Raw genomic sequence first — 24,104 nt, forward strand, 5'->3', positions numbered from 1 at the left:
TTTGCTGAGCATCAGTGTTCTCATCTGTAAAATGGGTATGGTAACGTTTACCTTATGCTGTTTTGTGAGGATTAAATGAGATCGTGCCTGTAAAACACCTGGTACATACATAGTAAGTGCTTCAAGTGTCCATCCTTCCTCGCTTTCCCTCTCTCCTCTGCCAAACTTCTTTCTTTATGCCTGAGCCTAGGCTGTCTTCTCAAAGGGAGGGGGCCATCTTATTCTCCTTCGCTTGCCTTTTTGGTTGAATATTTATTCATGCATTTGTTTCTGCCTCTGTAAATGTCATTGCTACCAAAACTGCCTCTACTTCCTCCATGGTGTCTTTAGCTTCCAGAATTCAACTCAGAATTCACTTCCAGAAAGCCTTTCTTGATAAACCCCATTCAGCATACCTGCTCTTTCATTTTTATTTCTTTAAATTTAAGTAGTTTGTGTTTTATTAATTAGAGCATGCTGTTTTGTCATTATACGAAATGACTGATTTAAATTTAACTGATTTAAATTTTTTTCTTTTTCATGTATTTAGAGTCTGATGTGCCAGCGGAACTCCAGGTGTTAAAAGGACCGCTGCAGCAGCCAACTTTCCCTTTTGCCGTTGCAAACCAACTGTTGCTTGTTTCTTTGTTGGAGCACTTGAGCCATGTGCATGAGCCAAATCCAGTTCGTTCAAGACAGGTGTTCAAATGTTAGTGAGAATAACCTAACCTTGCTAAATAAAGCTTGTAAAAATATTATGTTGTTTAATGCTGTGGTCCGAGAAGCAGATGGTATTTAAAAATTAGGTGTGAAATAAGTATGAATAAATGTTCTCGATATTATTCACTTAGGCAGTTGATAATCTAGATATGGAACTTTTGTTATGGGAAGAAAATCCTGTATGGTATCTGTATTCCTTGGATGAGTAAAAGCCAAGAGAGCTCTGTAGAAACTTCTTTTTCTGAGGAAGGCTGTATTTGACAATACAGCCTCAGAGCTGACTTTTTCCCTAGCATTTGGTCTATACATCTGCACACACGTAATGTGTTCTCTTTGTATGTTGCTTAAAACCTGTTGCCGTTGAGACAATTCTGACTCACAGCAACCTTACAGGACAGAGTAGAACTACCCTGTAGGGTTTCCAAGGCTGTAATCCTATGGAAGCAGATTTCTAGGTCTTTTCTCTCACGGAACAGCTGGTGGCTTCAAACTACTGACCTTTTAGTTAGCAGCTGAGCACTTAACCACTGTGCCACCAGGCCTCTGTGTATTGCTTAGATACTCCAGAATAGAAAAGAACAATTAACATTCACTTTTGTTGTCATTTCTAATGGTTTGTTTCCACATCTGCCATCATTCTTGCTTTGCTGTAATTATATTAAAGTGTAATGTATTTGAATTTTAGAAGAAGCGTTTACACTTTTCTTGCTTTTTTTTAGAAACAAAAACAGAGCTTAGCACTTTACTGAGAGACCAGGCATGGTAAATGATGGCTGTACAGTATCAGATAAGGAATGATAGATGTGCTCCTGGTCAGTGAATGTACTAGTGGCTTTTATTTATAAATAAATAAATGCATTAGTTAACTTCACACGTATGTTTCATTGGTGCTGTCACGTTGATTCCTGTTCATAGCCATAGACAGAGTAGAACTCCCTCTTTCTCTTTTATAACCCTCAATTCCCAAGTAGTGATATGTGTATAAACATCACTTTTTTTTTCTTGTAGGGGTTTTTGTGTGTATTCCTGTTGTTATTCTTTTTATATCTGTATTTTTTAAATTGCCATTTTATTGATGGCCGTTCTAATATTAGTTTTTCATATTCTTTTTATAGTACTCTGTCAAACCTTTATCAAGATGGGGCTGCTATCTTCTTTCACCTGTAGTGATGAATTCAGCTCCCTGAGACTACATCACAACAGAGCTATTGTTCATTTAATGCAGTCAGCTAAAGAGAGAGTTCGTCAGGTAAGCCCTAAAAAAATGTACTTTGTGTATTACAAAAATATATGTTGATTTCAAGAGAACAATATTAATAAAGTATTATGAGATTCTCATTATAAAACTGGTTTATAAAAATATATACTTTAATTTGTTTTTTCAAAAAATATTTATTGAATGACTACCTAAAAGTTGTTGGTTTGAACCCATCCGATGGTACTGCAGAAGAAAAGGCCTGGTGATCTACTTTCATTAAGATTACAGCCAAAAAAACCCTGTGGAGCAGTCTACCCTGTCACCATGAGTCAAAATTGACTTAATGGCAACAACAACCACAATGTGCTTGGCTCTCTTGTAGGTGTGGAATTAAAACAGTGAATAAAATAGACAGAAATCCCTTGTGGAGCTTATGTTCTAATGAGGGGACAGTAAACAATCGAAATAAATGAAAATATGTGACGTGTTAGATGATGATAAGTGCTAAGGAGAAACATAAAGCTGTGAAGGGGTTTAGAACATGTTTGGGGGGTTTGGTGTGTGAATTTTATAGAGGGTGACCAGAGAGACAGTGTGGTTTAAATTCAGATCTAAGTCTGAGAGAAGGAGCCATGCAGACATCTTGAGAAAAAACATTCCAGTCAGAGGAGCAGTATTGCAAGGGCCCTGAGGTGACCGTGTGCTTGGCATGTGTGAGAACTACAAGGCAGCCCTGTGGCCAGGGTAGAACAAACAAAGGGGAGAGCATAGGAGAGGAGGGCAAAGGGGTGGAGGGGACAGGTGGAGTGGGAACATGAGACCATTGTAATATCTTTGGTTTTTACCCAGTCAGATCGGAACCATTGCAGGATTTTGGATTAGAAGAGTGCCGTATCTTACTTGTATTTTAACAGGGTCACTCCAGCTGCTGTGTTGAGACTAGATGAAGGGGCAGGGCAGAAGCAGGAAGACCAGTTACAGTTATACAGGCAAGAGATGATGGTGGCTTGGCATGGGCTGGTAGCTGAGATGTGAGAGTAGTTACTTTCTGTATGTATTTTGAAGATAAAGCTGCTGACCTATTTGCTGATAGAGCTCTTTTGTTAAACTCTCAGCTTTGTCAATGTATAGCAAGAATGTGTTTTCTTTACTAGTGCTGTTTTGGCTGAGAAAAAAATATTTTCAATTGTAAACTCTAAATAATATTGAAAAAGCCATTGGATATATATATACTTTTAATATCGTTAGAACATTTGGGGCTATTAATGTGACACTGAATTTTGATAGACTCCTTATTTCATGAAACTTTTCAAAGTGCTTTACTTGTTTTGGTTTTAGGATCCTCGTGAGGAGAATTCTCGTATCCAGAAAATTAGGTGTGTGTTAAGATTTTGTTTTGATTATCCAAAGAGTAAACTATCCAAAAGAAACCGGGGTTAAGAAAATACTAGTTTTGGGGTTAAAAAATAGATAGTTAATGTAGTTTATGGAAGTTAAAAACTGTCCTCAGCAATTCATTACTGCTCTGAGATTTGCTTTTCTTCTCGTTTCCCACTTTGGTCCCCTTAGTCCCCCATTCAGTGTAGATTCCATAAGCCCCCAAAGTTCAGAATACTCATTGTCTCTGTAAGGGCAGCAACGTTGAATTCGGCCATATTTAGTTTAAACTCCGTAATGGGTCTGGATCCTTAAAGAAGTTTAAGTAAATTTATTACTAAGTTTAGACAGCCTTAGAATTTCTGCTTTAAAAATTGACAGTAACTTCTAATTAGAATATTAATTACTGATAAAATGCTTGAAATTAGCTTAGTGATCCATATGCTATCTTTATTACACTGTAGATTTGCCTAACAAGTGTTTTCTTCACAGAGACTGAAAAATTTCACTTTAGTGCATCCTTTCTGAATTATCACAACTTAGTAGAATCCAAATGAATGAGGTCTTGGAAGGCTAGTAATTCAGTGAACTTGAAGAGTCCTAGAAAATTTTGTTCTCTCCTGTCTTAATGATTTGTTAAATGTTTGTGTTTAATTTCTAGACCAAGAGAAGTAGCCTTTGAAGCACAAACCTCACGTTACTTAAACGAATTTGAAGAGATTGCCATCTTAGGAAAAGGTGGCTATGGAAGAGTATACAAGGTTGTTTTTACATAGTCATTTTGACCTGTTACTCTGTAAATAAGTATATTTTGAGAAGTTGTTTTCATTATTACTGAAAGTACTCAAAGGGAAAGTTGTAGAAATCATGTATTTTTTAAATTAAGATTTGTTATTTACGGGGAAGTAGGCAAGTTTTGTTTATTTTTTAACCATGTTGGTTGTTTAGGTAGATCCTGGGAACTTTGAGTTTTTCGTTTTATCCTTTATTTTTATTAAAAATGTGTTACTGGAAAAAGTCGTGCTACTGTGTTTTGGGCTTTATGTAGATAGCCCTTTTGGTGAGCTCTCAGTGCAGTTACAAGGAGCTTCTAGTTTTGCCGAGCAGGGATGACTCCCCTGAGCATAGAGAAAGGGTAGTCTAGCTTCATTTTCTGTCTTTGGGTAGTTCGGATTATCTAAACTCAGATTGAAAGAACTTTATTCATTCATTTGGAATTTAATAACAGAATACACTTTTGTGTTTTCCTCTACTTTATAGGTCAGGAATAAATTAGATGGCCAGTATTATGCAATTAAAAAAATCCTGATTAAGGGTGCAACTAAAACAGATTGCATGAAGGTATGATTTTAAAAATATATATATATTTTGCATAGTTGAATATTTAAGTCTTTTCAGAAGAGTTCTGTGTGGAAGCGTATGTGAGTGGTATGGATTGCTGGTTCACTAAGAATCATGTTACAGTAAAATATAGGAAACATCAAACCTAAGTTCTTATTTGACTTTGTGTGTGTGGGCACTTCAGACTGACCACATTTCAGGGTGGGGAAGTTCAGTTTTAAATAAATTATTAATACACAGTATAACTTGTTACAAAAAAACACAAGCCCAGATTCAGGTTTCTGTTTTCCTTGACATGTTGTGTGGTCCTGGGCATATTGCTTTGTCCTCTGAGCAGCTTCTGTCTCCCACCCTTGTAGTAGTGGTCACATCAGTGGCTTTACCTACCTCAGAGGACTGGTGTGGATGTCAGATGAGAGAATGATTATAAGTGAGCTTGAAAAACATGAAATGCTATGTAAAAAATGTAAGTTATTTACTTGCTATAATAATTGCCATTTGTCTCTCACAAAAAAATTCTAATTTTAATATAGTTTATATTCCTTGTAAAGAGGAATTTTAATTTTTTTTGCTCTGGAACAGATAGTGTTTGATACCATGAACACTGGGAGTCCCTGGGTGGCACAAATGGTTACACACTCAGCTACTGGCTAAAAAGTTGGCAATTTGAACCCATCCAGTGGCACCTCCGAAGACAGGCCTGGCAATCTGTTTCCGAAAGGTCACAGCCTTGAAAACCCTGTGGACTACAGTTCTACTCTGTGCTCATGGGGTTGTAATGAGTCGAATCAACTTGATGGCAACTAACAACAACCATGAACACTTAATTGTCGGTAAAAGTCAGACCTAAGTACTTTCCCTTTCAGGTACTACGGGAGGTGAAGGTGCTGGCGGGTCTGCAGCATCCTAACATTGTAGGTTACCACACTGCTTGGATAGAACATGTCCATGTGGCCCAACCACAAGGTAAGCAGTTTTTTTTTTTGTAATTTAAAAAAATTTTTATTGTGCTTTAAGTGGAAGTTTACAAATCAAGTCAGTTTCTCATACAAAAATTTATATACACCTTGCTATGGACTCCTAGTTGCTGTCCCCGTAATGAGACAGCACACTCCTTGTCTCCACCCTGTGTTTCTGCATCCATTCAGTCAGCTCCTGACCCCCTCTGCCTTCTCATCTCCCGTCCAGACAAGAGCTACCCACGTAGTCTCACGTGTCTACTTGATCCAAGAAGCTCACTCCTCACCAGTATCATTTTCTGTCTTATAGTCCAGTCCAATCCCTGTCTGAAGAGTTGGCTTTGAGAATGGTTCTTGTCTTGGGCTAACAGGTCTGGGGACCATGACCTCTGGGTTCCATCTACTCCTAGTCAGACCATTAAGTCTGGTCTTTTTATGAGAATTTGAGGTCTGCATCCCACTCCTCTTCTGCTCCGTCAGGGATCTTCTGTTGTGTTCCCTATCCAGGGCAGTGATTGGTGGTACCTGGGCACCATCTAGTTCTTCTGGTCTCAGGCTGATGTGGCCCTTTCTGTCTTTGGGTTCGTAATTACCTTGTATCTTTGGTATTCGTCTTTCGTCATTCTTCTTTGCTCCAGGTGGGTTGAGACCAGTTGATGCATCTTAGATGGCTTCTTGCTAACATTTAACACCCCAGACCTCATTCTCCAAAGTGGGATGCAGAATGTTTTCTTAACAGATTTTATTATGCCAATCGACCTAGATATCCCCTGAAGCCATGGTCCCCAAACCCCTGCCCCTGCTACTCTGGCCTTCGGAGCATTCGGTTTATTCAGGAAACTTCTTTGCTTTTGGTTTAGTCCAGTTGTGCTGACCTCTCCTGTATTGTGTGTTGTCTTCCCCTTCACCAAAAATCATTCTTATCTACTATCTAATTAGTGAATACCCCTCTCCCTTCCTCCCTACTCTCGTAATCATCGAAGAATATTTTCTTGTCTGTTCAAGCTATTTCTTAAGTTGTTGTAATAGTGGTCTCATACAATATTTGTCCTTTTGCAACTGACTAATTTCACTCAGCATAATGCCTTCAAGATTCCTCCATGTTATGAAATGTTTCACGGATTCATCACTGTTCTTTATCGATGCGTAGTATTCCATTGTGTGTGAATATACGTTAATTTATTTATCCATTCATCCATTGATGGGCACCTTGGTTGGTTCCATCTTTTTGCTGTTGTAAACAGTGCTGCAGTAAACATGGGTGTGCATGTATCTGTTCATGTAAAGGCTCTTATATCTCTAGGATATATTCCAAGGAGTGGGATTGCTAGATCGTATGGTAGTTCTATTTCTAGCTTTTTAAGGAAGCACCAAATCGATTTCCAAAGTGGCTGTACCATTTGACATTCCCAGCAGCAGTGTAGAAGTGTTCCAGGCTCTCCACAGCCTTTCCAACGTTTATTATTTTGTGTTTTTTGGATGAATGCCAGCCTTGTTGGAGTGAGATGGAATCTCGTTATAGTTTTGATTTGCATTTCTCTAGTGGCTAATGATGGTGAGCATCTCCTCATGTATCTGTTAGCTACCTGAATGTCTTTAGTGAAGTGACTGTTCATATTCTTTGTGTACTTTTTAATTGGGTAGGTAAGCAGTTTTTGATGATACAGTTCAGGGGGTTGGCATACTGTGGCCCACAGGCCAAATCCAGCCTGCTGCCTGTTTTTGTGCATCCCACAAGCTGAGAATGATTGTTACATTTTTAAATGGTTAAAAAAAAAAGTCAATAATAATAATAATAATAATAAAAATTTGGTGTAAATTACATGAAATTCAGATTTCAGTGTCAATAAATAAGGTTTATTAGAACATGGTCTTACGCTCGTTCATTTATGTGTGGTCTGTGACTGCTTTTGCACTTTCCTGGGAGAATTCATTGGTTTACAGCAGAGCCTCGTAGGACCCACACAGCCTAAAATATTTACTATCAGGTCCTTTACTGAAAATGTTTACCAGCTCCTGGTATAGTTGAACCAGCTCCAAAAATATGCCAGTGGTTTGAATATGTTTCTTGTACTTCACTTCGCCAGGAGGTCATGACATTGTTAGATGTGTAGCCCCATTTGGTATTATTTGTATATTTTAGCTCTGCCTTTGACTCTCTATAGATTGGAAAATTAAGCTGCTTGAAGGTCGTTCTGGTTTGCTTTTGTTCCACAGACAGACCTTCTATTCAGCTGCCCTCTTTGGAAATGCTCTCCGACCAGGAAGACGACAGGTATGGGGACTGGTGTGCGCTTTACGTGTTAGGCATTACCCACTGTCGCTTGCCTTGGTTTTCCTTCGTGTTTTGCTGTTGTTGTTAGGTGCCGTCGAGTCGGTTCCGACTCATAGCGACCCCATGCATAACAGCGAAACACTGCCCGGTTCTGAGCCATCCTTACAATCGTTGTTATGCTTGAGCTCATAGTTGCAGCCTCTGTGCCAGTCCACCTCGTTGAGGATCTTCCTCTTTTCCTTCTTTTGCTACTAGGAGCTTATTTTCATTTCAAGATGTTGTAATTTATTTCCTCCTCTCAGATATTTCTTGGTATTATTTCCTGAAGTCCCATTTATTTATTTTGTCTTTTGCTGTTCGTGTTTTTGTTATATCAGAGAATCCATTCGTAGAAGTTAGGCCCTATAGTCACGCCCCTGTATTTTCTTCTAGGAATTTTATTGTTTTAGTTTTCACATTTTGACCTTTAATCCATTTCGAATTTATTTTTGTGTATTTTAAATAAATTTTGCTCCTGGGCAGATTCGATATCATTTTTTTCAGGAGCTTACTAGAAAAATTCATTTCAGGCCTGAAGGAAAGAATAGTTGAGGTACTGTTGATCTTTCTTTTTTTTGTAATATTTTAACTTTTTATTTGAAATAATTTTAGACCTAGTGAACAGTTGCAAAAATAGTACCTAGTGTTCACATACACCCTTTACCCAGCTCTCTGATGTTAGCAGCTTATATAACCGTAGTACGATTACCAAATTAACGTAGGTCAGTTAAAACACCAGATGACCAGACCAGTTGCTGTCAAGTGGATTCTGACTCATGGCGACTGTATGTGTGTCAGAGCAGAACTGTAGCTTCATAGTGTTTCCAATGTCTTAATTTTTTGGAAGTAGATTGCCAGGCCTTTTTCCTGAGGGGCTTCTGGGTAGACTTGAACCTCCAACCTTTCAGTTAGCAACTGAGTACTTAACCATTCGCACCACCCAGGGACTAAATTAACTTAGGTACAAGACTGGTAACTATAGATGGTTTTCCAATTTCTCTAGTTTTCCTCCTCATGTCCTTTTTCTGGGATCCGTCCTGGCATTTCATTGTTGACTCTCTTTATTCTTCCCCAATCTGTGATAATTCCTCAGTCAGTCCTGTCTTTCAGTGAGAGCTGGTTAGTTATGTTGTTATTTAGGTTTGCCTGATACGTTCACGTGTTTAGATTGAGGTCATGCATGTTTGGTAAGAATACCTCAGAAGTGGTGGTGTGCTGCTGTGGTTCTTTTTTTACATTCCTTTTGTCTTTACTTTCTTGTTCTGCAGAGATCAATACGAATTTAAAAATGATGACAGTAGCAGCTCATCCATCATCTTTGCTGAGTTAACCTCAGACAAAGAAAAAGCCTTTGGAGAATCTGGCTTTGAAAATCGAAGTAACAGATTGGTGAACTGTTCCACCAATTTAGTCCCAAGAGATGCCCGCGAATTTGAATCATCCGTTGAACTACAAGAACATGGCTTGTCAATTACTGAACATCAGCTGCCGCTTGGGCATGACTCAGACCTGAAGGAGAATTTCACATTCACTGAGGAATCTTCTGAAGAAAATGTAAACTTGTTTGGGCGGACAGAGGTAGGCGACTTTCCCAGAACCTACCAATATGGTATTTACCACAGTAATTGTAGAAAGGACCATGATTAATTCTGGCCTTCCCTCTTCTTCAGCTCCTCTCCTGTCGTATTCACCCCCTCTCTCTGCTCTAGCTCTTGGACCCTCCTGCTCAGTCTCTCATTCTTTCCATCTTCCCTCTTGCCATATGGCCTTCACATTTGTGATTCCACTTGTCCTTTTCTGCCCTCCCTGTCTGGGTCATTTTCTCCTTTAGGTGTTTTCCTAGTCATACCCTGGATTTGAACGTGTCACTCATGTTTTGTTTCTGTTATGTGTCAGTGTAATGCTACAAAAATTATTTATGCACAAAGATTTTTTATATTTTGGATTATAATTTTAGGAATGAGTCCCAGTAGGACTATTAGCTTACTTTTCAGGATACTCTTTTGAGGGTTGGACTGATCTGCTGGTGAGGCTTTCACCATATTTGCACTAGTATTGAGTATTAGTATTAAAAAAAGTTGAGTATTAACAGAGTTTACACATGATGTTTCAGGTTAGGGTTACAAAACTGTGTATACAGGTAGTCCCTAACTTATAACGGTATCATTTCGATGACTGTCGTAAGTCTGTTCTGATGTAAGTCAAATACCTCTTCTTTTTTTTTAGTGTCCATTATTACTGCCTTTTATTATCAGTATGTTTATAAATCCAATCTTTGTCTTTGGGGATTGGAACAACTCCAGTTCAAATTAACAACTGATGCTTCTGAGGGTATGAAACTCTGAATCAGATGATGCTATTTTTGGTCTTCAATGGTCTACAACGTTAGCGTCCTAACAGTGAAGTTGGAGTTGTAATGGCTGTCAGGGGTGTGTGCACCTCAGTTGTTGTATGTTGTTAGAGTTGAACATTGCCCAACTTTCTATCAGTTACGACTCCTGAGACCAACACTAATTTCATTATAGACCAGGTCTTAGCCTGCTACGTTACAGTGTTTTGAACAGTAAATCATAACATTGAACATCTGAGTGATTATCAGCAAATTACACACTGCAACATTGTATGTGGTACATATTACTAACAATAAGGTGTATAAAAAAAAAAAAAAGCCAAAGAGAATAATCGGTCGTGAGTGTGGTTAGTCGTAACTTGAATATGTTGTGAGTCAGGGACTACCTGTACTATCTATATATACACAATGCAGAATTAATTTATTGTCAAGGAATTGATGTGTCTTTGTGCTTTTTTTTTTTTTAGTATAAAAACAGGTTAGCTTGAATACAGGAGTTGAATTTGGGAGACTTTTAATCAAAATCATTTCATTTATCTGTATTATATTTGAAAAATTCACCTAGATGCCAAAATAAATGGGCTACATGAGCTTAATCTTTCCTTACCTTTTTTCTTGAGCAAGTTGTTATGTACAGTGTGAAGCCGGCCAAAGGAAACATGCTTTGGAGTATACACACAGCAGTAGAATCCCACACCAGATGACTCACAGTCATTTGATGCTTTATCTTAGCTTTAAAAACCATTTCTGTAGTGAGCAGACCAAATAGTTTCAGGGCCAATTCCTCGGTGTCCCATATGAGGCTTCTGCCATTTGGCCCCTGCCGAACTCCAGCCTGGCTCGCCCCTGCCTACTTCTGCTGTGACACTGTGTTTTAATAATAGCTTTACTGATCTGCCCCCTTCACTAGCTTTGGGCTTCGTGGGCAGGCCTGCGTCTGTCTTCCCCATCTCAGGCGTTAGCCCAGTGCTGGCCTAGAGTAGGCATGTGAGTGTTGTTGACTCCATGAATGATGTGAGTTAATCGTGACAAGATGGCAGCCCACGGTGTGTCATCCCACAGGTGCAGTACCACCTGATGCTGCACATCCAGATGCAGCTGTGTGAGCGCTCGCTGTGGGACTGGATTACCGAGAGGAACAGGAGGGGCCGGGAGTGTGTGGACGAGTCGTCTTGTAAGTACTATGTGGATCCTTAGAGACCGTGCTGGCTAATAAAGGCAGAGCCAGATCTTCAGCTAATGCAGGAATCCCCTCCAGGTGCTTTAGGTTAAAATAAAACAACTTTTTTTTTTTTAAACAAAAGAAGCAATTGCTCTTCTTTCAACATTTTCTAAAAACAAATAAATATTTGAAAGTTGATTTAATTTTCTCTGTAATGGATATATAGTTTGTTGATATATAAGCAATAATATGCTGGAATTGAGGGTAATCATTTTTGGTCGAGAAAGTTTTTTTTTGGTCAACTTTTTAAGGGAAAAATTTAAATACAGGTTTTACTTTCTTTTTTAACCTGAAAACGTGATAACTCTTACAGAAAGAAATTCCTCATGGAAGGGTGTGTGGCGAGAAGCTTGTCTCCCTCAAAAGCCAGACACTCCTCCCCCCACCCCCCTATTACATATCGTTCTGGAAATACTATTAGGCTGATGTTAAAAAATATTCTATTGTTACACTGACTCTCAGCTTCGGCTGCATATTAGAATCACCTGGAGAACTTCTAAAATGGTGTTGTGTGTGTTGGGGAGGGAGAGAGTAACTTTGCCTGGAGAATGGAGAAACCTGACAAACACTACCTCAGCAGTGTCATCAAGGTCAACATCAACAGTGGTAAGTCATGTTGATAGCATGTATCCTTGATATGAGGTGATGAGAATGGCCTTTTACCTCTGTGGTGTATTCCTCCCAAAAAGCCATAACCTCAGTCTAATCATGAGAAAAACATCAGACAAACCCCAATTCTGGGACATTCTTTAAAACACCTGACCTGTAGTGCTTCTTAAAACAACTGTCAAGCTTATCAAAATCAAGCAAAGCCTGAGAAATTATCTCAGCCAAGAGAAGACCAAGGAGACATGGCAACTAAATATAATGTGGTATCCTGGATGAGACCTGGGAACAGAAAAAGGACGTTAGGTAAAAACTAAGGAAATCTGAATGAAGTAGAAACTTCAGTTAATAAATTAATAATCTGTCAATATTAGTTCAGTAATTGTGACAAACGTACCATACTGATATATTAGTAATAGGGGAAGCTGGATGTTGGATTTATGGGGACTCTCTGTACTGTGTCCTCAATTTAGAGTTTAAAAAAATTCTAAAAGTAAAGTCTATTAATAATAATTAAAAAAAAAAGTGTTCTGTGGGCCACACCAGTTATTATATATAATTGATCTGAGACAGGGCCTGACCTTTGATATTTTTTTAAAAGTTCCCTTGTTGATTCCAATGTGTAGCCAAATTTGAAGCTCACTTTTTAGATTATCAAAATAGGAGTTGAGAGTGACCTGATTTTTAAGTAAGAACTCAGCTAAATATTGATCATTAATCACATTCTCTTCACTTCTAATGACACTATAGCCCTTTCTTTGGTCTAGAGTATAGGCCAGTTAACATACTCAGAACCTTAGACTAGCTATAGACAGAACCCGAATGCCTCCCCTCCAGCAGCCCCTCAGCACCCCCAGCGCTGCTGCTCTGGTTGCCCTGTAGTCGGAAGCGTGCGGAAAGACCTTGGTCAGTGCAGTTGTGGCAAGCACTGGGTTGGGCATTTTCACCGTCCTGCAAAGTTTTATCCTTTGCTGCTGTATGATCACTGTGGTTGCGTGCACAGATGTCTTTTTGAAAAGAAAATGGCTTGTTAAAGTACTGTTTGCAGTTGTTGACCTTTAGACTTCCTTTTTGGGAAGTAAGCAACGAGACCTTCATGAAGTATGGGATGGGGATGAGAACTCTATAATTTATACCATCCAGCCAGCAGTCAACCTGCCAGAACAATGAAGGCAAAATATGTGTGATACTGTTAGCATGGTGTCTATTTCTTTTTAAAATATTTAAAATAAAAATGTTTTAATTTTGTAGTATTCCAGCACTGTGCTGCTAGCTTTCCATCAATGATTAGATTTTTTGTGTTTGATCATTTCCAACAATCCCATGAACGAAGAACTGGGTCTGAGTCCTGGCTCTAGTACTCACCGCCCGTGAGGCTCGAAGCGAGTCCGGTAACTGCTCAGTCTGTGTCCTCCGCTGGAAAGCATGGCTCGTGCCTGTTTCTTAGGGTTATTGTGAGGATGAAGGCCCTAAATGTGAAGGGCAGGGCACAGTGCCTGCATATAGAAGGCCCCGCGGAAATGGGAGCCGTTATCGTTGGCTCGACTCAGTGTATGGTTACTGATTTCTCTAACATTGCCCACCACTTGGTTGGATTAAGGAGCCCTGGTGGTGCAGTGGTTCAGTGCTTAGCTGCTAACTGAAAGGTTCGTGGTTTGCCCACCAGCTGCTCTGCAGGAGAACGATGTGGCCGTCTGCTTCAGTAAAGAGTATAGTCTGGGAAACCCTATGGGGCAGTTCTACTCTGTCCTGTATGGTTGCTATGAGTTGGAATTGACTCATAAGCAATGGGTTTTGTTTTTGTTTTGATACATTAGGTAGGTTAAAATCAGAACCATTATTTCAAAGACAAGCCAAAGGCAAGCAGTTACTCTGAATAGTTGTGTGAAAATCAGCCTTACTTGCATTTCCGCCAACCAGCCAGGAAATTGTTCACATCAGTGTTGCGCAGGGGGTGGGGGTGGGGGGTCCTGGTAGGGGTACCTGTAATTGGAACCATTGTTTGCACGCACGCGTGCGCACACACACACACACCCCTAAGTATTTGAGATCCCCAAGTCGAATACTAGGTAGCATAAGAGGAGACAGTTGTAGCTTATTCTCTATAAGGAATAGGTTTGAGCTTTATAACAAAGTTGTTGTTAGGTGCCATTGAATCAATTTTGACTCATAGCGATCCCATGTGGTATAAACGGTTAAGCACTTGGCTGCTCCCACCCAGTGGCTCCATGGGAGAAAGACCTATCGATCTGCTCCCCTGTAAAGATTACAGCCTAGAAAACACTATGGGCAGTTCTGCCGTCATGTGGGGCTGCTGTCAGCTGGAATCGACTCCACGGCACCTAACACCACCACCATCGTTGCTGAAAATCTGAAGGTCCCCTAAGTGCCCGATGTTAATGGATTTAAAACTACATTAACATCTAGATGTCAGTGTATTTGAGTAAAAAAATTAGAGAAATAAAATTTATTCTTTTTGCTTCAAGGTCCTTACGTTATGGTCAGCGTTGCAACAAAAATTTTTCAAGAATTGGTGGAAGGTGTATTTTACATACATCACATGGGAATTGTGCATAGAGACTTGAAGGTAAGTGGGGGAGGTAAGTCACTGAAGGTAACGGTAGCTGCTCCTCAGGGATGACGTGACGTTGGTTCATTGAATTACAGGAGACTCCACCCCCTAGTTCATTTACTTAGGAGGTTGTCGTTCCTTTTATAGAAATCATCATTGTCCCATCGGTTCAGAGCATGAAACTTAGCTTAAACTTAAAACTAGTAATCTTTGGGTATTTGAAATTCCTCTATGGAGTGTTAGTACTGTTTTTCAGGTGATAAGAGTACTCTGGGAACTAACTGATGATGCAAAGTGTACTTAATGCTGAGAAAAATGCTCTGGAGGCTGACGTATTATTGCAACCTTACAAGTAAAAGCTGTTTCTGTAATTAGCCGTCACAAAGAAGATTTAGCACAGGAAGTTAAAAACTAAAACAGAAATAGGCTTTTTAAAATCTTCTAAAAGTCACTATTTTTTTGTTGTGTTTTTTAAAAATCTATAGTGACTATTCCAGTTTTTATCCACAAAAGGCGGTCAAGAAAGAGAGAGAGTATATTTACTTCTTTGGTCGCAGAGTCTTAAATTAATTTGTTTCAATTTTCCAGGCAAAAATTAAATCGTAGAAAATGCATTTAACAGAAAATTTAGGAACAAAAGAAAGTCAATATTTGAATCACTTTATTTTATGCAAAAGGTTTAGGAATCAATCGTTTGTACGTCTGGGGTGCACAAGGTGATGGGCTGAGTGTTTTCTGAGTACATGTGTAGCCTAGAGCCTAGAGAATGTGAGCTGCTCAAATTCTACGGCACCGTGAAACTTGGAAGCCTTATTTCAAGAGGTAAGCTAAGTCGTAACTGTATACCGAGTTCCATATCTTTACTGGGAGAAGATATTTCAAGTTTTGTTTGTATTTCTCGCCGTAAATGTTCCTGATATTTCTTTTACAGATATCCTCTAAGGATAAGGGTTTTTGAGATAACTTTATTAGGGTTTCCCTCAAGAGGTGGAATTCTGGTAGCATGACTCCTGCAGGTAGAATTCCATGGTGGTTGGTCAGTCTCAAAGGATAGGAGTGATAAAGTAGCCTGGTGAGAAGGGCAGTGTCTCTGATATTGGAGCTGCGCTGAAGGTACATGTAAATTGGAGATTCCCCGTTCCTCGTTAAAATGTTAACATTTGCTTCAAATTCAAGCAAGAGATTGATTATTGCCTCTCTGCCTCCAAAACACGCCTCGTGCATAGCCGTTTGGCCTTCGTGGTCCTGGGCATTGACTTTGGCCCCATGAATCAAGAGCAAACGGATACAGCTGACACCTGCTGCCAACAGTCGGCCTGCTTTGCTGGATGCGGTGCACACCGCCAGCTTGAGGGCTGTGTTCCCCGTAGATGAGACCGCGCAGTTGACATTTGCGCCACAGGCCACGAGCGTTTCCATCATCTCCTTATTCAAGATATCCGCTGCCATGTGAAGGGGTGTCATGCTGGATTCATTAGTAGCATCGACGTGAGCACCATTTTGGGCCAAAATGGAGAGAACTGGGTAGGTCCCGTATGTTACAGCCAGGTGCAGGGGTGAGTGTTTGTTGCTGTTGTCTACTCGAGCATTCACTTGCGCGCCATGTTCACACAAGATGCGGAGACACGTGACAGCGTTGTTCTGGATGTTGGTCAGGATTCTGTGGATCCTGTCCCCCGGCTTTGTCTCCGTGGTAGAGGTGATTGGCCAATGCAACAGCATCAGGTGAAGGGCGGTGAAGCCCCTTGTGTCCCTGGAATAGGTATTGGTCACAGGTTATATCAGATTCACAATTGGAATGTGTCTGTATGAAGAATTAATGCTTAAGAAGGCAACGATTTAAAGCAGCTTCCTGCATTACTGTGTCATTTCTCAGGATCACGGTTTTTGGGGAAAGGGGAGTGGCATGTATCACAGCATGGCCGGGCATGGGGGTGGGTGGTACAGCCTCCTCCAGCAGCCTGTTCCGCATTTTGCTCCCACAAGGACCGTTGGCCCCTTCAGGACTGCTATCTTAGTTGCTTCTGTGTCTCCACCGCCTTGCGCAGTGCTGGGCTGAATTAGTAGGCTGTCAGTACAATTGTGTGGACTCAGATATGATCTGGTATTACCTTAGACTTGAGCCACAAAGGGCCACTACTCCCATTCACTTGGGTCACTGTGGCTCTGCGGAGTCCCTGGGTAGAGCAAATGGTTAATGAGCCTGACTGCAAACCAAAAGGTTGGAGGTTTGAGTCCACCCAGAGGCAACTCAGAAGAAAGACCTGGTCATCTACTTCTGCAAAGTCAGCTGTTGAAAAGCCTATGGAGCACACACAGTGCTGCTCTGACACGGATGGGAGCATCGTGAGTTGGAATTGACTGGACAGCACCTTGTTTACTGGCACTGCATTTGCTCTTCTACCTGATACTTGCACTCTCGAGGTAGGTAGACTAAATGACAAACAAGGGTTGGCTCAGGAGCCCCAGGGCCAGTCTGAAGTTTCTGAAGCCAATTACTTTTCACTGCCTGCTCCACCGCAGGTAGCGTGAGCATTTACAGCGACGCCCTCGCCTGCTCCATTGCTGAAACCTCTCAGGAGTGCCTCCAAAATTCCTTTATTTTGGCAGAAAAAAGGGAAGGTTTGTTATGAAAATCTGATTGTTGTGCTGAAATTAGAAGATGATTTTCAGTTCACATGTATTTATTCAGTGAAAGGCCTGTGCTCAGGATATGGTAAAACAACAAGTAGTCCCCGCCTTGGCAGAGCTTACAGTCCAGTACAGCAGACAGACACGAAGCATATGTTAACAATGAAGTCAATATTAGAAGTGGGGGAAAGTTCTAGAGAGGCACGGAAGCCTCACTCAGAGGTGGCATGTGGATTGAGGGGTGGGTAGGAAAGGGTGCGCTGAAGAACTCTGGGCTGGGGTGATGGGGCAAGAGGACCCACAGGCCAGCCTGGGGATTTGGGGAGGTGGGCTACCAGATCAGGTGGGCTCTTCTGAAGCATGGTAAGGACTTGTGGCTTAATTTTCTTTTAATAATGTGGGGCAAGAAGTTCTGTTATATCTGGTTCCACGTTATCCTCTTATTCGAATGGTATTTATTGGGCGCTGTCATGGATTGAACTGTGTACCCCAAAAATATCTGTCAGTTTAGCCGGGCCATGGTTTTACCGTTTTAAGTGATTTTCCTATATGTCGTAAGTCCTATCACTATGATGTAATGAGATGGATTAGTGGCAGTTACATTGATGAGGTTTACAAGATTAGGTAGTGTCTTAAGCCAATCTCTTAAGAGAGGAGGCAGCAGAGAGGGAAGGGGACCTCATACGACTAAGAAAGCAGCACCGGGAGCAGAGCGCTTCTTTTCGACCTGAAGTTCCTGTGCTGAGATGCTCCCAGATCAAGGGAAGACTGATGAAAAGGACCTTCCTCCAGAGCCGACAGAGAGAAAGAACCTTTACCTGGAGCTGGCGCCCTGAGTTTGGACTTCTAGCCTATTGGACTGTGAGAGAATAAATTTCTCTTTGTTAAAGCCATCCGCTTGTGGTATTTCTGTTATAGCAGCAGTAGGTAACTAACACAGGCACTTATTGTCTGACATTGGTTTAGCTGGTGGAGGTAGAAAAAACCAGCTGCTGTTGAGTTGATGGCGTCTCATGGTGATCCCATATGTGTCAGAGTAAAACTGTGCTCCATAAGTTTTTCAATGGCTGAAATTTGGAAATTAGATCACTAGGGTTTTCTTCTGAGGAGCCTCTCTCTGGATGGACTCAAACCTCCAGACTTTGAGCTAGCAACCAGATGCGTTAACTGTACCACAGAGGTGCTCTGGTGGGCATACAGTGATGAACAGATTATGGTCCTCTCATGGACAGTAATAAACAAGAAGAACAGTGGCCTAAGTATATTTTCTTATTTTTAGACCTAACTTAGATTGTTAAACTCCTTGAGGGGAATAACCATGACTTAATGCATTTCTACGACACCTGGTTGAGCACGTAGCACTCAGTATGCTTTCATTTGGTTGCCTGATCTCTGTTCTTGTGTTATTTCCAACCATTCAGAGTATCTCATCTAGAAGGTAAAGAAATTGGTTCATTCAAAGCGTGGAAATTCGTAGTCCATGGCTGTGAATGGGACCAGGCTTGACTGGAAAAAGGAATATCTAAGTCATATGTCTCATTAGAAATGATGGCCTGTCGCGTGAACTCACCTTACTTCTGGGTCAGCGCCATGCTCTAACAAACAAAGCAGACTTTGGGCTTTGCGATACTCAGCTGCCAGGTGAATGGGGATGATAGACTGTGTCTGCTTTAGGGGGAGAAAACAACAGCAAAATTCACTACACGTACCCTAAGCAGTCGGAAATAATGTTTGTGGTAGCTTGCCATTTTGAAGGTAATAATTTTTTTTTAGTATCCAATTGGTTCAGTATATTTCTAGTAGGGATATTGAAATTTGCCTTTTTTTTTTTTTTTTTTTTTGCCTGTTTTCAGTGACCAAAAAACCAGGGATTTGCAAATGATAAAATCTATTTTATAGAAATGCAGATTTTCCAAGGCAGCAGAAATAACTTACTTAAAGCTTTGGAAGTTGATTCTTGTGAAGAGCTCTTAGTGTAAAATTAATGGGCATTGCTATTAAGTTGCTTAATCTGTAACTTAATTCACAGGGTGATAGAGAAGCAGGTGCTGTGCTTTTCAATGCTCTACCAAAGTAGTAGTATCAGCAATAAAATAGGCAATGTTAGGGCTTTCAAAGATATGCAGCCTATGTTCTTTGTGGTTATCAGAGCTGTTTATGCCAGTTCTTAAAATATGTGTATAAGTAGTGGCCTTACAGCCTGACTACAAGATAAGGGAGAGGATACGGTAAAGAAGAAAGGGTCACTCCCTTTTTTGGGGGAAAAAAAAAGTAATAATCATTGTATAGAAATTTAGAAAATGAAAATATGTATTAAAAGGAGGGGGGATATAGTTCTGTCACACGATGTAACCACCATTGGTGTAGCCAAGATGTTCTTCCTGGCCTGTAGGATCTAGTCCTTTCTCACGTCAGGTTACGTGTGCTCACTGGAAGGGAGGTGTTGCAAACCTAGAACTCTGCTCTGCAGGTGTTGCATGCCTCAGATGTCCTTGGGGGGCCTTGGGCCTTGTGAGGGCAGTGAGGAGGCTTAGTGAGTTCCAAGAAAGAGTGATGTTCCTGCCTAGGCATCATGGTCCTTTTCTGAATGTGACTGAGCAGAAGGGCGAGTACCTGGTCCAGAAGTAATCTGTAGCTGGTGGAGTTGGCCAGAATGGTGATGGGCTGGTTGACGGGGTGATTTCGTAGGAGCATCTTGATCGTAGTGCAGTCTTCTCTCAAGATGGCTTCACAGAGTTTGGTGTGAAGCGCTGTGGATGTAGCTTCTTGCGCCGAGCCAGCGCTGTCAACTCCCAGACCTCTGGCTCCTCTCCTGGTTATGTTTCCCATGAGAAAAACTTGAGAGTGAGGACTTAGGAGTCAGGGAATACTGCCAAAATGGAACTGGTCAGTTCCAGACTCTTAGTGATTGATGATTCCTTCCATTCAGTTCTAGAACTGTTTCAGGATTGTTGCTTCAAAGACCTATCAGTGAATAGAATTCATTTTTATGGTAGAGCCAAACTTTTTCAAACTTATATATTTTGAGTTATTAATTGTTCCCTGATCATATATAGTGCCAAATTTGAACATACTTTTTAGGCCTTTCTACTCAGTCATAAAATGTGTCCAAACTATCATCTTACACATAAGATTATTTCCATTTTCTCCTCAAATTCAACTATAGTTCAAACAACTAACGAAGCTAAATGGGGGAATTTATAAAGTAGACAATTAGAATTATTACATTTAAAGTAAGAAAACAAACTTTTAACCCAAGTCTTCAGTTTTTAGTGGACTCTCCCCTGCCTGACTAGTTCAGGTGAGAGATGATTTGTGTCGGCAACGCTTGCTTAATTAGAGCCCAATGTGTACCTTCATAGTATAAGCTCATAGTTCCCAACTCTGGCTAATATGTAAGAATTATATGGGAGCTATCGGAAACTATCATAACCTGGATCTGAGGGGCCCTTGCATCAAAACGTTTAAAAACATTTTATTATAAAAATTTTTAAATAGGTAAAAGCAAAAATAATGAACCCTTGTATTTCCATGATCTAAATTTTTTTTTATTGTATTTTAGATCAAAGTTTACAGAGCAAACTAGTTTCTCATGAAACAATTAATACATATATTACTTTGTGACATTGGTTGCCAATCCCATGACATGTCAAAACTTTCCGCTTCTCAACCTTGGGTTCCCCATTACCAGCTTTCCTGTCCCCTTTCTTGTCCTTGCCCCTGGGCTGGTGTGCCCATTTATTCTCGTTTTTATGGGCCTAATCTTTGGCTGAAGGGCAAACCTCAGGAGTGACTTCATTACTGAGTTAAAAGGGTGTCGGGGGCCGTTCTCTTGTTTCTCCAGTCTCTGTCAGACCAGTAAGTCTGGTCCGTTTTTTTTTTTTTGGTGAGTTAGAATTTTGTTCTACATTTTTCTCCCGCTCTATCCGGGACCTCCTATTGTGATCCATGTCAGGGCAGTTGGTGGTGGTAGCCGGGCACACCATCTAGTTGTGCTTGGCTGATTCTGGTGGAGGCCACGGTAGTTGTGGTCCATTAGTCCTTTGGACTAATCTTTCCCTTGTGTCTTTGTGTCTTTCCTTTGTGTCTTCATTCTCCCTTGTTCCAGATGGGGTAAGGGCAGTGGAGGATCTTAGATGGCCGCTCACAACCTTTTAAGCACCCCAGGCGCTATTCACCAAAATAGAATGTAGAACATTTTCTTTATAAGCTATGTTCTGCCGATTGAGCTAGATGTTCCCCGAGGCCATGGTCCCCACAGCCCTCAGCCCAGTAATTTGGACCTTCAGGGACTTTGGACGGGTCTATGGAGCTTCTCCATGATCTAAATTTAACAGTTAACATTTTGCCATATTTGCTTCATCTTTTTACCTTTAAATGGCAGAGTAAATGCCAGATGTCTTGTCATTACACCCCTAAAAACTTCAGTGGACATCTCTCAAATTAAAGGCATTTCTTAGGTAACTGTTTTCACATCTAACAAAGTTAGCAGTATTTCCTCAATATTGTCGAATAGCAAGTCCATATTTAGATTTCCCTCAGGTCCTAACAGTGTGTGCCAATCAGGATTCACTAGTTTGTTTGTGCAAATCAGGATTCAAACAGGGCCTGATTTATTCTCTTTTAAACTGCTTCTATTCTAGGTATCTAGTAGGCCCCTCCTTTCACTCCCCCCACCCCGCCCAGTGTCTCTGACTTGTCGCAGAGGACAGTCATGGTTTTTAACGCTGATGCAGAGTCAGGGGTGAGAAACATTTGTGTGTAAAGTGTGCTCTAAATGAGTGCTTCTCAAGCTTGGAATATCCTGGGGACTTTTAAATAATAGCGATGTCTGAGTCCACCCCCAGAAATTAGGATTTAACTGGTCTGGAATATCGAGATTTTTTTAAAGCTCCCCTGCTGATTCTAATGTGTGCCAAGTTTGAGAGCTACTTGCTCCTTAATTGAAAACTCTTAGCATTCACAAGTTTTTACTATTTGTTTTAAGAAAACCAAGGAATGAACTTGTCGTTCTGTTTGTTTACAGCCCAGAAATATTTTTCTTCATGGCCCTGATCAGCAGGTAAAAATAGGAGACTTTGGTCTGGCCTGCACTGACATCCTACAGAAAAACACAGACTGGACCAATAGAAATGGGAAGGGTATGTTTTTATTTTTCCCCATTTAAAGGAAAAAAAAGTCATGATTGAATATATCAGTATTTAACGAGAACCATAAAGATTTAATAGCAAGAGTAAGATAAAGACAAAAAGCAACTGTTGTTCTCTTAGGAGCTAAAATGCCCTGCTCATAGTAAGTGTTCTTTAATGTTGACGGTGTCAACAATGCAGTATTTAATATTTGGCTTTTCAAATGACAGGAATGCCGACGCATACTTCCAGAGTGGGAACTTGTCTGTATGCTTCTCCCGAGCAGTTGGAAGGATCCCAGTATGATACCAAGGTAGTGTCCGTCGCATTTTATCTTTTTTTTTTTTCCTGGAGTTGTAAGCTGTACACAAAAAGTACAATACATGCAGTGGGAGTTCCCCTTGTGGAGGTGTTTTTGGGGCTGACTGAGGACCTGTAGGTTATCTATTGCACCAAACTGCCCTAACAGGTCTCACTTTTCAGCTGAATCTGACTTCTTTGCTCTTTAGACTATTTACTATTTCTATTTCTAAGTTTACTATTTTCATTCTTCTCTTTTCAAGTTTACATAATAAATACTGTAGGGAAGCTTGACACTTCTGATGGACTTTCTTTGAAATAGAATGAAGGTACTGAAAAGTTGTAATGAGTTAAGAAAAACCAACCCGTTGTTCCTTGAATGCTCCCATTGTTGGTTGAAGGACTGTTAAAAGTCTTTTTTCAAAATAACAGCCTAGTACATTTTCCTTTTGGCAAATCAGCTTTTTAGTGATTGGGAAAGAGCTGCTAGAAATAACCATGCTGCCTCTAAAATCCCATCTACTGAAGAAAAAAAAAAAATCCTATTTTTAGGAAAAGTAGCACAGATTTTATGCAGTGGGTTTGTGAAACTTCACTAAGAATGCTTAATTAGGAGTGGGGGCAGAGGTGAGACCGGAGTGGGACCCAGTGACTCTGTGGCTCCCCCTTAGATGGCACTAGTAAGGGTGCGTACGTATCACTTTTCTCAGGCTGGGTCTGGCCTGGATTTCAAGGAGTGGGGAAGACGGTTGTAAGGTAGTGACTACCGTGGTTGGTGAGGGATTTTCCCTGCCCTTCACCTGACAACCAGTCCTGCCCATGGATGTCCCTTTTGTGAAAGTACCTGTCATCTCTCACCCAGGGCAGTAGGCCTGGCTAATAGACACTTGCCCCTATAGGTGACCCACAGCTGTGGGTGAATATCAGTCCTCTCCAGTTCCAGAAGATGGTGCAATGAATTGAAGTGTTGCTCTTGTATTTCATTACTGAGTTACTCTTTTCTTTTTCCAGTCAGATATGTATAGCTTGGGTGTAATTCTGCTAGAGCTCTTTCAGCCATTTGGAACAGAAATGGAACGAGCAGAAGTTTTAGCAGGTTTAAGAATTGGTCAGATACCCACATCCCTCAGTAAAAAGTGTCCAGTACAAGCCAAGTATATCCAGCACTTAACCAGAAAGAATTCATCCCAGCGACCATCTGCCGTTCAGCTGCTACAAAGTGAACTTTTTCAGAATTCCGGAAATGTATGTAAATTTTTTTTTATTCTAGGAAAAATATGAAGCTTAAAATAGAATTTCTTTAAATTATGAATCCTATTTCATGATCAGTTGAGCTTAGCATAAGATTTATGAAAGCAAACTTTTTAAACCCATTCTGGAGTTCCCTAGCAGTGTGTTAAGTACTA

General features: G+C 40.6%; 2 protein-coding genes across 2 annotated transcripts in view; one reads left to right on the forward strand and one right to left on the reverse strand.

The window, feature by feature from the left end:
• EIF2AK1 (eukaryotic translation initiation factor 2 alpha kinase 1) overlaps positions 1-24,104 on the forward strand; it is a 33,782-nt gene that overhangs the window by 7,550 nt on the left and 2,128 nt on the right. Inside the window, exons 2-14 of the mRNA XM_049902821.1 lie at positions 530-688; positions 1,815-1,948; positions 3,236-3,273; positions 3,936-4,035; positions 4,535-4,615; positions 5,482-5,581; positions 7,792-7,849; positions 9,157-9,466; positions 11,301-11,412; positions 14,553-14,653; positions 22,296-22,410; positions 22,629-22,711; positions 23,710-23,943. Of these exons, the coding sequence (XP_049758778.1) occupies positions 530-688; positions 1,815-1,948; positions 3,236-3,273; positions 3,936-4,035; positions 4,535-4,615; positions 5,482-5,581; positions 7,792-7,849; positions 9,157-9,466; positions 11,301-11,412; positions 14,553-14,653; positions 22,296-22,410; positions 22,629-22,711; positions 23,710-23,943 (1,625 nt within the window). The remainder of the gene's footprint in view (positions 1-529; positions 689-1,814; positions 1,949-3,235; positions 3,274-3,935; positions 4,036-4,534; positions 4,616-5,481; positions 5,582-7,791; positions 7,850-9,156; positions 9,467-11,300; positions 11,413-14,552; positions 14,654-22,295; positions 22,411-22,628; positions 22,712-23,709; positions 23,944-24,104) is intronic.
• ANKRD61 (ankyrin repeat domain 61) lies at positions 15,449-20,165 on the reverse strand. The gene is made up of 3 exons (XM_049902824.1): positions 19,883-20,165; positions 18,840-18,934; positions 15,449-16,391 (listed from the first exon to the last, which is right to left on the reverse strand). Exons 1-3 carry the CDS (start codon positions 20,096-20,098, stop codon positions 15,449-15,451), a joined length of 1,254 nt encoding a protein of 417 aa, XP_049758781.1. The 5' UTR covers positions 20,099-20,165.

This window comes from Elephas maximus, chromosome 12 (assembly GCF_024166365.1).
Source record: "Elephas maximus indicus isolate mEleMax1 chromosome 12, mEleMax1 primary haplotype, whole genome shotgun sequence".
Lineage (NCBI taxonomy): Eukaryota > Metazoa > Chordata > Mammalia > Proboscidea > Elephantidae > Elephas > Elephas maximus.